The sequence below is a fragment of the Manis javanica genome, chromosome 5, assembly GCF_040802235.1.
Source record: "Manis javanica isolate MJ-LG chromosome 5, MJ_LKY, whole genome shotgun sequence".
Lineage (NCBI taxonomy): Eukaryota > Metazoa > Chordata > Mammalia > Pholidota > Manidae > Manis > Manis javanica.
The window spans coordinates 69,674,739-69,690,196 of NC_133160.1; the positions used below are offsets into that span (position 1 = coordinate 69,674,739).

The following is a 15,458-nucleotide window of genomic DNA, read 5'->3' on the forward strand; positions in this document are numbered from 1 at the left end:
GTGCTCTGGAGATCAGTGGGGTTGGAATACCTGGAGAGACTGAGATTCCAGCTACTTGTGGAAAACAGATCCATATCCAACTGCTCCGGGACAAAAGAAAAATGGGCAGTCTGAGAGACTTCCTAACAGCGAGAGGGCTGCTAAAGGGGCAAGGATTGCACAGAGCTTACAGCTCAGGAAAAAGGACAGATGGACAAAATTGTCCAGATGCACTCTGCCCAGCAGGTTGGGAACTTTCAGGAGCTTCAGGTGCTCCATCCTCCTGGCTTGCTATGCAGCTCCAAGACCCCCACTGTGACATGCAGTCTGCTGAGCCTTACTCCCAGCCACACTGCACCTGGCTTGCAAACCAGCAGCCCCTGCCCTGGCGTTAGGTCAGCCAGATGGAAGCCCCGCCTACAGCACATAAAAATGCAAAGCACAGAGGCTTACACCTGTGTGCTTGGCCCACTGGTTCTGACAGTGGAAACTGGCATAGCAGCCAGGAATCAGGAAACATCTCTTTACTCCCTCCAGGCACCAGCGCTGCTCCCCTGTGACCCCTGACATTGCTCCAGGGGCAGAGCAACTCCAGAGAGTAGAGCTTTTGGGCACTAGAGGACACCACATACAAATATGAAACAGCAAAAGAACCCGGTTCAAACCAAAATCCCACAAATACTACAAGAAGGGCCAAGTGAAACTGAACTCATCAATCTTCCTGAAAGAGATTACAAAATAAAAATCATAAACATGATGATGGAGGTACAGGAAAATATTCAAGAACTGCGGGAAGAATTCTGGATGGAGATTCAATCATTACAGAATACAGTATCAGAAGTGAAACATACAATCGAGGGATTTAAAAGCAGATTAGAAACAGTGGAAGAGATGGTAAATGGAACAGAAATTAGACAAGAGGAATAGAAAGAAGCTGGGGCACAGAGAGAAAAAAGCATTTCTAGGAATGAAAGAATATGGATAGAACTCTAACCAATCCAAACAGAACAACTTTCACATTATAGGGAAACCAGAAGAAGAAGAGAGAGAAAAAGGATAGAAAGTGCCTTTGAGAAGGTAACTGCTGAAAACTTCCCCAATCTGGGGACACAGATAATCTCTCAGGCCATGGTGGTCCAAAAATCTCCTAACACAAGGGACCCGAGGAAGACAAGACCAAGACATATAATAATTAAAATGGCAAAGATCAAGGATAAGGACAAACTATGAAAAGCAGCCACAGAGAGAAAAAAGATCACATACAAAGGAAAACTAATCAGGCTATCATCAGACTTCTCAACAGAAACATTACAGGCCAGAAGGGAGTGGCATGAGGTATTTAATGCAATGAAGCAGAAGGGCCTCAAACCAAGATTACTTTATCTGGCAAGATTATCATTTAAATTTAAAGGAGGGATTAAATAATTTCCAGATAAGCAAAAGCTGAGAGAATTTACCTCCCACAGAACACCTCTACAGTGTATTTTGGTGGAACTGCTATAGATGGAAGTGTTCCTAAGGCTAAATACCTGTCACCAGAGGAAATAAAAACAGTGAAGAAAGTAGAACAATTAATTACTGAGCAGAAGCAAAATTAAATCAACAACCAACAAAGTCAGTCAAAGGATAGACAGAGTACAAAATATGATACCTAATATAAAAAGAATGGAGGAGGAAGAAAAAGGAAAAAAAAATAACCTTTAGATTGTGTTTGTAATAACATGCTAAGTGAGTTAAGTTAGACTCTTAGATAGTAAGGAAGTTAACCTTGAACCTTTGGTAACCACGAATCTAAAGCCTGCAATGGCAATAAGTACAACCCTATCAATAATCACGCTAAATGTAGATGGTCTGAATGCACCAATCAAAAGACACATAGTCACAGAATGGATAAAAAAAAAGACCCATCTATATGCTGCCTACAAGAGACTCACTTCAAACCCAGAGAAGATACACAGACTAAAAGTGAAGGTATGGAAAAAGATATTTCACGCAACTAATACGGAGAAAAAGCAGGAATTGCAGTACTTGTATCAGACAAAATAGACTTCAAAACAAAGAAAGTCACAAGAGACAAAGAAGGACATTACATAATGATAAAGGGGTCAGTCCAACAAGAGGATATAACCATTATAAATATCTATGCGCCCAACACAGGAGTACCTACATAAGTGAAACAAATACTAACAGAATTGAAGGGGAAAATAGAATGCAATACATTCATTTTAGGAGACTTCAACACTCCATTCACTCCAAAGGACACATCAACCAGACAGGAAATGTCAGGACATAGAGGCACTGAACAACACATTAGAACAGATGGACCTAACAGACCTCATTAGAACACTTACAGCCAAAAGCAGCAGGATACACCTACCCAAGTGCACATGGAACATTTTCAAGAATAGATCATAAACTAGGCCACAAAAAGATCCTCAGTAAATTCAAAAAGATTGAAATTGTACCATTCAGGTTCTCAGACCACAAAGGTATGAAACTAGATATTAATTAAAAAAAGAAAACAAAAAATCCAAGAAACACATGGAGGCTTAACAACATGCTACTAAATAACCAACGGATCAATGACCAAATATAAACAGAGATCAACAAATACATGGATACAAATGACAATAATTCAAAACTGTAAAATCTGTGGGACACAGCATAGGCCGTGCTAAGAGGGAAGTATATTGCAATACAGGCCTACCTCAGGAAAGAACTGTAGGATCTGAAGAATCAAAAGTTAGCATAAGTACAGCCATCTTAAAGGCTTAAATACCACCCCCTAACCTAGAAGGAGGAAAATTATTAGAATCTTGAAAAACAAGTTAGTCAGCCAGTGTTAAATGTAGTGACCTTTAATTAGCTGACCTCAAATCAGTTAATCATACACACCAAGCTTATCTTACTAGAACCACCCTAAACATTCCGAAGGTAATCTTATCTAACCAGACCCCAGGATGTGGCCCCAGGCAAAGATTTATGTGTCTACGAAAAAACACTGTATTGTGATTGTGGAAAATGTTGCCCCCTTTGAAAATGCTATAAAACCTTCTGGCTTTGTGTGCTCAGGGTCCTTGTTGAGACCCGCTGCTTCGGGCTAACTTGGACCCCAGCTAGCTGGTTCCTGAATAAATTCCTCTTGCTTATTGCATCAAGAGACGCCTTCCGTGAGTGATTTGGGGCGGCGTCCTCCTCTGGGAGAATCCAACATTTGGGGGCTCGTCCGGGATCATGCACTCACCCCACTTCACTCCCGAAGTCGCTCTTGGAGGAAGAGGTAAGATTAGTGGCGCCTTGGTTTGTCTCTGTTCTGTTTTCTGTTTTTCAGTGAGACTGGTCAGAATTCTGAAAGGGGGTACCCACTGTCTGGCAGCTGTCCCGATCCCGTAAAGGGGTCGAGACTGCGGTCGGAAGACGTACTAGGAGCACCGCAGGCTGCAACCCTGGGGGACGCCTCGGGGAGGTTGGGAGGCCAGGGACGCCTGGTAGCCTCCCATCTGTTTTTCCGGCAAGGTGAATCTGATGAGATAGGGTTGATTTTCAGGCGCCAGGAATATCAACCCTCTGATTCCTTTCGGTTTCTGTTTGAAAATCTGAGAAAAAACAAAAAGCGGCCGCTGTGTGTCTAATCTGTGTGTGTCTGTTTTTTGTGTCTTTCACGTGCCTAATAATTGTTATACTGGCAATGGGACAGATTCAGACAACCCCCTAAGTATGTAAATGAATATATCTTTCTACCTCCGGATGGTATTAATGAAATTGATTTAAAGACAAGCGCTTGTGAAAATTGAGTATTCTAAAACTTCCAGAAAACCTGATAAAAAAGTGTTAAGCATTAATGCTAATTTGAGTTTGCCTAAGGAGGGCATGTCTTGGTAGTTGTCAGCTGCCTGAGTTTACCTAGAGTCATTTGAGTCATGTTATCTGCTAAATCTTTTAAGAATAGAATGCTTAGAAGCTTGGCTTTGTCTAGTGTTCAGTGGGGGTCTTGTGAGTAGGCTAGCTTAGTTGTTGCCGGTAGGTGAGCTGGATAAGTGTGGCAAGTGAACACCTTTTTAATTGTGTGTTGCAGTGTGTATGCCTACCTGCAGCCTGAGAATCTTTGTAGTAACTTAAAGCCTTAGAGTTTTGTTAAGTTGAGAAGATGTGCTCTGTGTTTGCTGGGAGATTGTGCTGTGAAGCTCATGGTTGCAGAAATTGTAGAATGTGTTCATAAGTTTGTCAGTCTAGGGAATGTTGGTTTGACAGTTTGCAGTGTCCTCCTTCTCAGTGTTCACTGGAGGTTGAAGTTTCTAATTGTTTTGAGTTCTGGTTAGAACTGATGGAGAGGGCATTTCTCTATGCTGGAGGATGTATGTTTTAATGAGAGAAAGTGTAAAGAACGGAAATTCGTTTTGTTGAAAGTAAAAGAGAGTGATTGTTCTGAAGTGCAGCTATTTGTTTAAAGAGAGAGAACACTGAATGTAAAAAGAAAGTTGTAGAAGGCTTGTGGAAGAGTTAGTATAGTCATGCTATGTGAAATTGAAGCGAGTAAGTCTTCGTATCGAGTGCATAGCAAAATTAGAATCTCGTTTCCAGTTAAACAGTTTTCTTTAACTGTTAGTCTGCTCTTAATGTTGAAAGATCAAAGCAGTTTCTCATGCTTAAAGTATCAGTGAGTTGCCATAAAATCGTAATATTAAAAAAGACTAAAAGCTAAAGTTTGTTAACTGTATAACCTTTATTTGCCTTTGAAATATTTTGTTATTGAAAATGATTGCATGGCCTGAGAAATTGAATTATTTATTCCATATATTTTTATAAGTGGAAAAATCTCTAACCAACAAATGATTAAAGTTGTTACTGATTATTTGTTTTCTTAATTTATCCTAAGCAGAATGGTAACAAAGCTTTTTTCAGCTTATTAAATGCACTTAGTTAACAAACCAAAATTTATTCTTAAAAATTAAACTGTAGAATCTGGACAAGATTATGTTTCTCCCAGAAAAACAGGTTTCACTGTAAAGGTTTAGATGGACGAACGTGTGACTACTTTTGAGAAAAGTTGTAATAGATTTTTTTGAGAACCACCAGGTCTTCTTGTTTAATTTATATGCTGTGGATATGTTTGTATGTTTTAAAAAACATGGAGGACTCCATATTTTTTTAATGCAAATGATCTTATAAGCTGCTATGCAAATTCTATTAAAAAGCTCTATCTACTATTAAAGAGTAAAACATTCTTGAAGCTTTCAGGGAAGACCTGTAGACTTAAGCACTTTCTCTGCTTTTTTGTATCTGGTCTTATACACTTATGCTGAGTTATGTTCTTATTATTTTCACTGTTTGTAAGCTATTGATTGTAAGCCAAAGGTCATCATTTCTCAGTCCCTAAATGAAGAAGTAAAATGCCTGATCTCTTTCATCTCAAAGCATATTTCTGGTCATATCTGAATATCTGTGTGAAAGAAAGAGACATTTAAATTTGAGATTCTGCTTAAACTTTTAAGTTGAATTTGACTATAGCCATATTCATTCTTTTTATGTATCTCTAACAGGTATTTTGTATGCCTGGTGATATTATACTCTGCCTTGAGTTTAGACAGTTCTTTCAGCTAAATGTGAATTCTTATTGTAGCTTTTTTTCCCTTCCTGAAGATGAAAGCAGAGAAATCTACCATCTGCTACCATTCTCTCAAGAATGCTTAGTAACCTAGAATTATTTTGACTTTCTATATATTGTCTTTTAAACTGACAGCAGCAGTCTCCCCTGCTGCCCCACCTTTTTAAAGTATCTCGTTTACTGTGCTGGGTATATAGATAATAAATGTGTAATGATAGACAGTTCTAATAGAATTAAATGCAAAAAAGTGCTTTTACCTCTAGTTAACTCTGACATGTTCCAGAGGGCCCCTGGAACATGTCAGAAGATTTTTTCTCATTGGAGAAAGTATTTGACTGGTTTGGCTTGTTTATCTGATATATATATATATATATTTACCAGAAAAGCACTGTCAAAGAGAATGATGCTAAATTTTGTTAGTGAATGTTTTGTATTACAGAAATATCAGAATTTCCTTATGTCAACTGTCTTACAGTAAGCTCTCATCAGATCTTTAACCATTGTCATTTGTAAGTCTTTTGTCATTTATAGTCAGTTTTATTATTCCTAAACTAGTAAAGAACTAGATTTGAGCAGAACAGGTATTAGTTACATAAGTTTACATAAACTAAAGAAAATGATTTTGTGTCTTTTTGTTTCAAATGTTGCTGATAAAGTGTTTTAACCTTGTTCTCTTAAACTGACAACAGTTTAGTAAATGACTCAGAATTGAAACATCCTTCTCTCTACCTGATCCCTCCAGAGTTTAAAAACTTTCAGTGACTGTTTTTGTATTCCATGGCAGTATGTTTATTTGCACGAGTTCAATAAGAATCTGCTTTCCTTGTGAGAAGACTACTTAAGAACACTGGTTATACTACCAGGGCTTTGACTGGAATGTCATACCTGAGAGACATGTGTATGGACTCAGATGTGAACAACTTTAATGAACTAAGATTGACTTTATAAAGCCAACAAAGCCCCTTGGAAGAACTGGCCTGGTACCTTGCTTACAGAGTTCCCAGCAGCCTTACCAGGTGAGTAAAGAAGGTCACTTCCTGGCAGGTGCAGAGACCTCGAGAAGAGAAGAATTCATCCAAATCTACAGGTACTGCAGGCAAAGCCTGATGGCAAGTCTGGCTTGGCTGTCTGGCCTCAAGAGGCCTTTAAAAGTTCAATCTGAAATTCCTTACAAAAAGTTCCAGCAAAACATATTTAAAAGAGCCTGTGTAATCAATTGCTCTTCTTGCTGCACCTGTGCAAATAATCAAGCCAGCTGTTAATTATTTTCTTAACCTAGTTACTTCTAGTAAAAATGAGAGTGATTTTAGAGAGAAGTATTGTTCCAATAATGCAGCCTCCTTCCAGAATAAAAAATCCAACTCCAGATGTTGATACATAACCTAATAACACAATTTGTTTTATCTTGCCTAGAAGCCACAAAACTGCAAATAGTAATAGAAATGAAACCCAGAATGGAAGCGCCAGCCTTCTGAGGCCCTCTCAACTGACCAGTGATGGAGACCTAGCTGCACCCTTTACTGCGCCCCCTTCTCAGCACGAAGCAGCCAGAGCGGTCATCGCCCCTTTTCCCTAGCAGCAGCTAGAGTCTCTATCTGTAGAAGAAAGAATGAGACCATACCCATAGCCTTCCCTGGTAAAAACAGGTATTTAATCCCTCCTCCCGAGGGATAGTGGGCTTGTAACACTGGAGTGACCCCATGTGTCTCTACTTCTGCCTTCAACTCCTCCCGTGATTTCTGTATCATGGTCCAGCTGGTGCCCAGGTTGATGTATCATGATGATCTCTCATTCGTAGCTGAATTTGAACCTAGGCATAGATATAAGAGAGAGCCGGTCTCGCTGACCTTAGCTGTGTTGTTAGAGATAGGAGTCGCAGCCAGAGTGAGAACGGGGGCAGCCGCTATTGTCCAAGGGAACCAACATTATGAAGGACTAAGGACAGCTATTGATGAAGACTTAAAGACCATAGAACAATCCATTACAAAACTTGAAGAATCTCTGACTTCCCTCTCTGAAGTAGTGTTGCAGAATAGACGAGGGCTGGATCTGCTGTTCCTAAAAGAAGGAGGACTGTGTGCAGCTTTAAAAGAAGAATGCTGCTTTTATGCAGACCATTCCGGAACAGTAAGAGATTCAATGTCAAAGCTTAGAGAAGGGCTAGACCAGAGAAAGAAAGAACGGGAAGCCGGCCAAGGGCTATTTGAATCTTGGTTCACTAGATCCCCGTAGTTTACAACCCTGATATCCACTCTGTCTGGGCCCTTACTCATCCTTGTGTTGCTCCTCACTTTAGGACCCTGCATACTAAATCGGCTGATAACTTTTGTTAGAGAAAGAGTGAGTGCCATTCATGTACTGATGTTGAAGCAACAATATCATTCACTCACCCAACAAGGAAACACAAACATTCCATGATTGGAATGTCCCTAAAGAGAAGTGGGGAAATGTAGGATCTGAAGAATCAAAAGTTAGCATAAGTACAGCCATCTTAAAGGCTTAAATACCACCCCCTAACCTAGAAGGAGGAAAATTATTAGAATCTTGAAAAACAAGTTAGTCAGCCAGTGTTAAATGTAGTGACCTTTAATTAGCTGACCTCAAATCAGTTAATCATACACACCAAGCTTATCTTACTAGAACCACCCTAAACATTCCGAAGGTAATCTTATCTAACCAGACCCCAGGATGTGGCCCCAGGCAAAGATTTATATGTCTATGAAAAAACACTGTATTGTGATTGTGGAAAATGTTGCCCCCTTTGAAAATGCTATAAAACCTTCTGGCTTTGTGTGCTCAGGGTCCTTGTTGAGACCCGCTGCTTCGGGCTAACTTGGACCCCAGCTAGCTGGTTCCTGAATAAATTCCTCTTGCTTATTGCATCAAGAAACGCCTTCCGTGAGTGATTTGGGGCGGCGTCCTCCTCTGGGAGAATCCAACAATCCCATATGAACAGTCTAAACTCACAATTAAGGAAGCTAGATAAAGAAGAAATGAGCCCCAAAGTCAGCAGAAGGAGGGACATAATAAAGATTAGAGAAGAAATAAATAAAATTGATAAAAATAAAAACAATAGAATCAATGAAAGCAGGAGATGGTTCTTTGAGAAAATAAACAAAATAGATAAACCCCTAGCCAGATTTATCAAGAAAAAAAGAGAGTCTACACACATAAAAAGAACAAAAAATGAGAAAGGAAAAATCACTACAGACAACACAGAAATACAAGAATTAAGAGAGAATACTATGAAAAGTTATATGGTAACAAATGGGATAACCTAGAAGAAATGGACAACTTTCTAGAAAAATACAACCTTCCAAGGCTGACCCAGAAAGAAGCAGAAAATGTGAACAGAGCAATTACCAGCAGTGAAATTGAATTGGTAATCAAAAAACTACCCAAGAACAAAACACCTGGACCAGATAGCTTCACCACTGAATTTTACCAAACACTTAAAGAAGACCTAATACCCATCCTCCTTAACGTTTTCCAAAATTAGAAGAGGAGGGAATACTTCCAAACTCATTCTATGAGGCCAGCATCACTCTAATATCAAAACCAGGCAAAGACCCCACAAAAAAAGAAAATTACAGACCAATATCCCTGATGAACATAGATGCAAAAATACTCAACAAAATATTAGCAAATTGAATTCAAAAATACACCAAGAGGATCATACACCATGATCAACTGGGATTCATCCCAGGGATGCAAGGATGGTACAACATTTGAAAATTCATCAACATTATAAACCACATCAACAAAAAGAAGGACAAAAACCATATGATCATCTCCATATATGCTGAAAAAGCATTAAACAAAATAAAACTTCCATTCATGACAAAAACTCTCAACAAAATGGGTATAGAGGGCAAGTACCTCAACATAATAAAGGCTATATATGAGAAACACACAGCCAACATCATATTTAACAGTGAGAAGCTGACAGTTTTTCCTTCAGGATAGGGGACAAGACAAGAATGCCCCCTCTCCCCCCACTTTTATTCAACATAGTTCTGGAGGTCCCAGCCACAGCAATCAGACAACAGAAAGAAATAAAAAGCATTCAGATTGGTAAAGAAGAAGTTAAATTATCATTTTTTGCAGATGACATGATATTGTACTTAAAAAAACCTAAAGAAATCCACTCCCAAACTATGAGAATATCTGAATTCAGCAAAGCTGCAGGGTACAAAATTAATACACAAAAATCTGTGGCATTCCTATACACTAACAATGAACTAACAGAAAGAAAATCAGGAAAACAATTCCATTCACAATTGCACCAAAAAGAATAAAATACCTAGAATAAACCTATCAAAGGAAGTGAAAGATCTATACACTGAAAACTATAAGACACTCATAGAGAAATTAAAGATATCAATAAATGTAAACACATCCAGTGCTCATGAACAGGAATAATTAATATTGTCAAAATGGCCATCCTGCCTAAAGCAATCTACAGATTCAATGCAATCTCTATCAAAATACCAACAGCATTCTTCAACAAACTAGAAAAAATCATTCTAAAATTCACGTGGAACCACAAAAGACCCCAAATAGCCAAAGCAATCCTGAGAAGGAAGAATAAACATGGGGGGATTATGCTCCCCAACTTCAAGCTCTACTACAAAGCCACAGTAATCGAGACAATTTGGTACTGGCACAAGAATAGACCCATAGACCAATGGGACTGACTAGAGAGCCCTGATATAAACCCGAGCATATATGGTCAATATACAATAAAGGAGCCATGGACATATAATGGGGAAATGACAGCCTCTTCAACAACTGTTGTTGGCAAAATTGGATGACTTACATGTAACAGAATGAAACTGGATTACTGTCTAAACACATACACAAAAGGAAACTTGAAAGGAATTGCAGACCTGAGTGTAAGTCATGAAACCATGAAACTCAGAAAAAAGCATAGGTGAAAATCTCTCGAATATAAACTTTTCCTGAATGCATCTTCTTGGGCAAGGGAAACAAAAACAAAAATGATCTCATGGGACTACATCAAGCTAAAAAGCTTCTGTATAGCAAAGGACACCATTAGCAAAACAAAAAGCCATCCTACAGTATGGGAGAATATATTTGTAAACGACATATCTGACAAAGGGTTAACATCCAAAATATATAAAGAACTTACACACCTCAACACCCAAAAAAGCAAATAACCTGATTAAAAAATAGGCAGAGGATATGAGAAGACACTTCTCCAAAGAAGAAATTCAGATGGCCAATAGGCACATGAAAAGATGCTCAACATCGCTACTTATCAGGAAAATGCAAATTAAAACCACAATGAGATACCACCTCACAGCAGTTATGATGGCCAGCATCAAAAAGACTAAGAACAACAAATGCTGGCAAGGATGTGGAGAAAGGGGAACCCTCCTACACTGCTGGTGAGAATGTAAACTAGTTCAACCATTGTGGAAAGCAGTATGGAGGTTCCTCAAAAAACTCAAAATAGAAATACCATTTGACCCAGGAACTCTACTCCTAGGAATTTATCCAAAGAATACAAGTTCTCAGATCCAAAAAGATATATGCACCCCTATGTTTATTCCAGCACTATTTACAACAGCCAAGATATGGAAGCAACGTAACTCTCCATCAGCAAATGAATGAATAAAAAGATGTGGTACATATACACAATGGAATACTATTCAGCCATAAGAAAGAAACAAACCCTCGATTTGCAATAACATGGATGGAACTAGAGGGTATTATGCTCAGTGGAATAAGCCAGGTGGAGAAAGACAAGTACCAAATGATTTCCCTCATTTGTGGAGTATAACAACGAAGCAAAACCTGAAGGAACAAAACAGCAGCAGACTCACAGACTCCAAGAAGGGACTAGTGGTTACCAATGGGGAAGAGTGGGGGAAGGTGGGTGGGGAGGGAGGGAGGAGGGGATTGAGTAGTATTATGATTATTACACATGGTTTTGGGGGGCATCATGGGGAAGACAGTGTAGCATACAGAAGACAAGTAGTGCTTTTGTGGTATCTTAATACACTGATGGACAGTGACTGCAATGGGATATGGTGTGGGAGACTCGATAATATAGGTGAATGTAGTAACTACATTGTTTTTCATGTGAAATCTTCATAAGAGTATATATCAACAGTACCTTAATAAAAAAATTGCATTAAAAAAGTGCTTAAACACACACACACGCACACACACACACAAAGACACAGAGTGGTAGAATGGATAAGAAAGAAGACCCATCTATATGCTGCCTGTAAGAGACTCACTTCAGACTCAGACATATACAGACTAAAAGTGAAGAGGTAGAAAGATAGTTTATGCAAATAATAGGGAGAAAAAAACAGGAGTAGCAGTATTTCTATCAGACAAAATAGATTTCAAAACAAAGTAACAAGAGACAAAGAAGGACATTACATAATGATAAAGGGGTCAGCCCAACAATAGGATATAACCATTAGAAATATCAATGCACCCAATATAGGAGCACCCAAACAAGTACAAAAATAGTGACAGAATTAAAGGAGGAAACAGATTACAATAACTTCACTTTAGGAGACTTTAACACACCACTCATTTCAATAGACAGATCAGACAAAAAATAAATAAGGAAACAGAGGCACTGAACAACAACTGGATAAGATGGGCTTAACAGATAACTACAGAACATTCCACTCAAAAGCAGCAAGATACACATTTTTCTCAAGTGTACACGGAATGTTCTCCAGAATAGATCACATACAAGGCCACAAGAAGAGCCTTAATAAAGTCAACAAGATTGAAATGTTATCAAGCAGCTTCTCAGACCATAATGGCACAAAACTAGAAATGTTACCCAAAGGAAAAATAAAAGCCTACAAACACATGGAGGCTAAACAACATGCTTCTGAATAATCAATGGATCAATGAACAAATTAAAACAGAACTCAAGCATTATATAGAGACAAATGAAAACAAAATTCAACAGTCCAAAATTTGCAGGACACAGCAAAAGCTGTACTTGGAGGGCCGAACATAGCAATATAGGCCTACCTTAAGAAACAAGAACAATCCCAAATAAACAGTCTAAACTCACAACTAAAGAAACAAGAAAAAATAAATGAAACCCAAAGTTAGTAGAAGAAAGGACATAATAAAGATCAGAACAGAAATAAACAAAATGGAGAAGAATAAAACAATACAGTCAATGAAACCAGGAGCTGTTTCTTTGAGAAAATAAACAAAATAGACAAACCCCTAGCCAGACTTATTAAGAAACAAGAGAGAATACACAAATAAACAAAATCAGAAGTGAATAAGGAATACTCACAAAAGATACCACAGAAATACAAATAATTAGAGAATACTATGAAAAATTATATGCCAATAAATTGGACAACCTTGAGTGGACAAATTCCTAGAAAAAAACAACCTTCCAAGACTGACCCAGGAAGAAACAGAAAATCTGAACAGACCACTCACCAGCAATGAAATCAAACTGGAAATCAAAAAACTCCTAAGAACCAATAGTCCATGTCCAGATGGTTCACATCTGAATTCTACCAAACATTTAAAGAAGAGCTAATACCCATCCTTTTCAAAGTATTCCAAAAAGTAAGAGGGAATACTTCCAAAGTCATTTAATGAGTCCAGCATCGCTTTAATATTAAAATCAGGCAAGACACTACAGAAAAAGTAAATTATAGACCAATATCCCTGATGAACATAGATGCAGAAATCCTCAACAAAATATTAGCAAACCGAATTCAAAAAATACATCTAAGGGATCATCCATCACAACCAAGTGGGATTTACTCCAGTGATGTAAGGATGGTATAATATTCATAAATCAATCAATATCATACACCAACTGTTCATTTCAGTAGATGCTGAAAAAGCATTTGATAAAATTCAACATCCAATCATGACAAAATTCTCAAAAAAATGGATGGATATAGAGGGTACGTACCTCAACATAACAAAGGCCATGTATGACAAACCCACAGCAAACATCATACTTAATGGCAAAAAGCTGAAGGCATTTCCTCTAAGATCAGGAACAAGTCAAGGATCAAAACCACTATGAGGTATCACCTCACACCAGTTAGAATGGCCACCATCCAAAAGACAAGAAATAAAAAGTGTTGGCAAGGATGCAGATAAATGGAAACTCTCCTACACTGTTGGTAGAAATGTAAATTGGCACAACCGCTCTGGAAAGCAGTATGGGGATTCCTCAAAAAACTAAAAATAGAAATACCATTCAACCCAGTAATTCCACTTCTACGAATTTACCTGAAGAAAACAAAATCATTATTCAAAAAGATACATGCACCATATGCTTATCACTGCATTATCACTTGCAATAGTCAAGACACGGAGGCAATGTAAGTGTCCATCAATACATGACTGGATAAAAATGTGGTATATATACACAATGGAGTATTAGCCATAAAAAGAAGAGTTCCTGCCATTTGCAACAATACGGATGGACCTAGAGGGTATTATGATCAGTGAAATAAGCCAGGTGGAGAAGGACAAATACCACATGATTTCACTTATTTGTGGAATATAAAAACAAAGCAAAACAGAATGAACAATACAGCAGTAGACTTACAGATACTGAAAAGTGACTAGTGGTCACCACGGGGGAGGGGGAGGGGTGTGTAGTTGGGGAAGGCAAGGGAGATAAAGGAGCAAAAAATAAAAAGGAAGACTATGTGGACCTTTTTTTTAAGACAGAAGAGAAATCAGTAGGTTGAAATGTCAATGGGAAGGATCCAGCTGAAAAAGAGATTGAACATACAGGACAGAACAGGTTGTCCTCTGATCTCCAAAGGAAACTGAAAACAGTAAGTCAACTCTAAGATTATCTTTAATGTCTGCATTAGACATAAATAAAAATCTTGCCACTTACTTTGTTCCATTTTTCAAAGCTGTAACGCTCAGCTCGAACACATAAATGCTTTACCGACTAAATGACTTTTCAGATAAATCTGCTCTCCCAACTCAAGGGAGGTGTGATCTAAGATAATGACTTCAGAGCCAAATACATTTGGACTCAAAATACCGCCTTTGCCACTTACTACCTGTGTAACTGGAGCGAATAACATTAACTGTTCTTTCTCTGTAAAATGGGCATAACAGAGTACCCATGACCCAGGGCTTCTGTGAAGATTAAATGAGAAATGTATGTGACATATGAAACCTATTGCTAACAGTAGTGTACAATTAATAGCTGTTATTAAATACCAGAACCAGTGTAGAAGAAAAACCCTTCAATTTCTCTAGGAACGATGTATCCCCATCTTTACTGAACCGGATATTTAATTTTTAGTATACGTAACCTACGCTCGCCAGATACAAGCAATTTTGCAGTTGAATGCGTCGTTAACCTCACAGGAAGCAAAGTTTTTTCAAGGCAACTTAGAAAATCAAAACAGTTAACGTAAGAGAGAGCTTGAGGTAGCCACGGATAAGCCGTTTCTGCCTGGCTCTCTGGGGCAGGCGCGGTTCGGGGTCTCAAATACTTCTGGGCCGCTCCCACACCGACGCCTCGCCCAACTTTGAGGGGCCGGCGCACCCAAGGGCGGCATCGCTAAATTTTCATCTTAGGTTGCGGCCCCTCGGCCTCGAGGCTACCCGCCTCAGAACGCTTTACCCTTTCCTAAGAAGTTGATCACCGCCAGAGTCCCGGCCGCCGCCGCGATGCCTGGCCCAGCAGAAGGAGCCGCGGTCCCTACAGGAGAGGGAGCAGAGGAAGGCAAGAAAGGGGCATTCTCTGCGCTCCGGTTCGGTCGTTTTCTACTCTTCTTGGAAGACATGATCACAAGGCAGCCTCCGCGAAGCAGCAGCGAAGCCGGCTCAACGTGCGCGACTCACTGGGAGAAAAACT

At 38.9% G+C, this 15,458-nt stretch overlaps 1 protein-coding gene across 11 annotated transcripts in view; it reads right to left on the reverse strand.

Annotated features, from left to right (window-relative positions):
• Positions 1 to 15,397, reverse strand: part of AFG2A (AFG2 AAA ATPase homolog A) — a 402,837-nt gene extending 387,440 nt beyond the window's left edge. For all 11 annotated transcript variants that reach the window (XM_073237069.1, XM_036997940.2, XM_073237064.1 and 8 more), the window contains exon 1: positions 15,225 to 15,397. In XM_073237069.1, the coding sequence (XP_073093170.1) occupies positions 15,225 to 15,387 (163 nt within the window). In that variant the 5' untranslated portion in view covers positions 15,388 to 15,397. The remainder of the gene's footprint in view (positions 1 to 15,224) is intronic.
• Between the last annotated feature and the right edge of the window lie 61 nt (positions 15,398 to 15,458).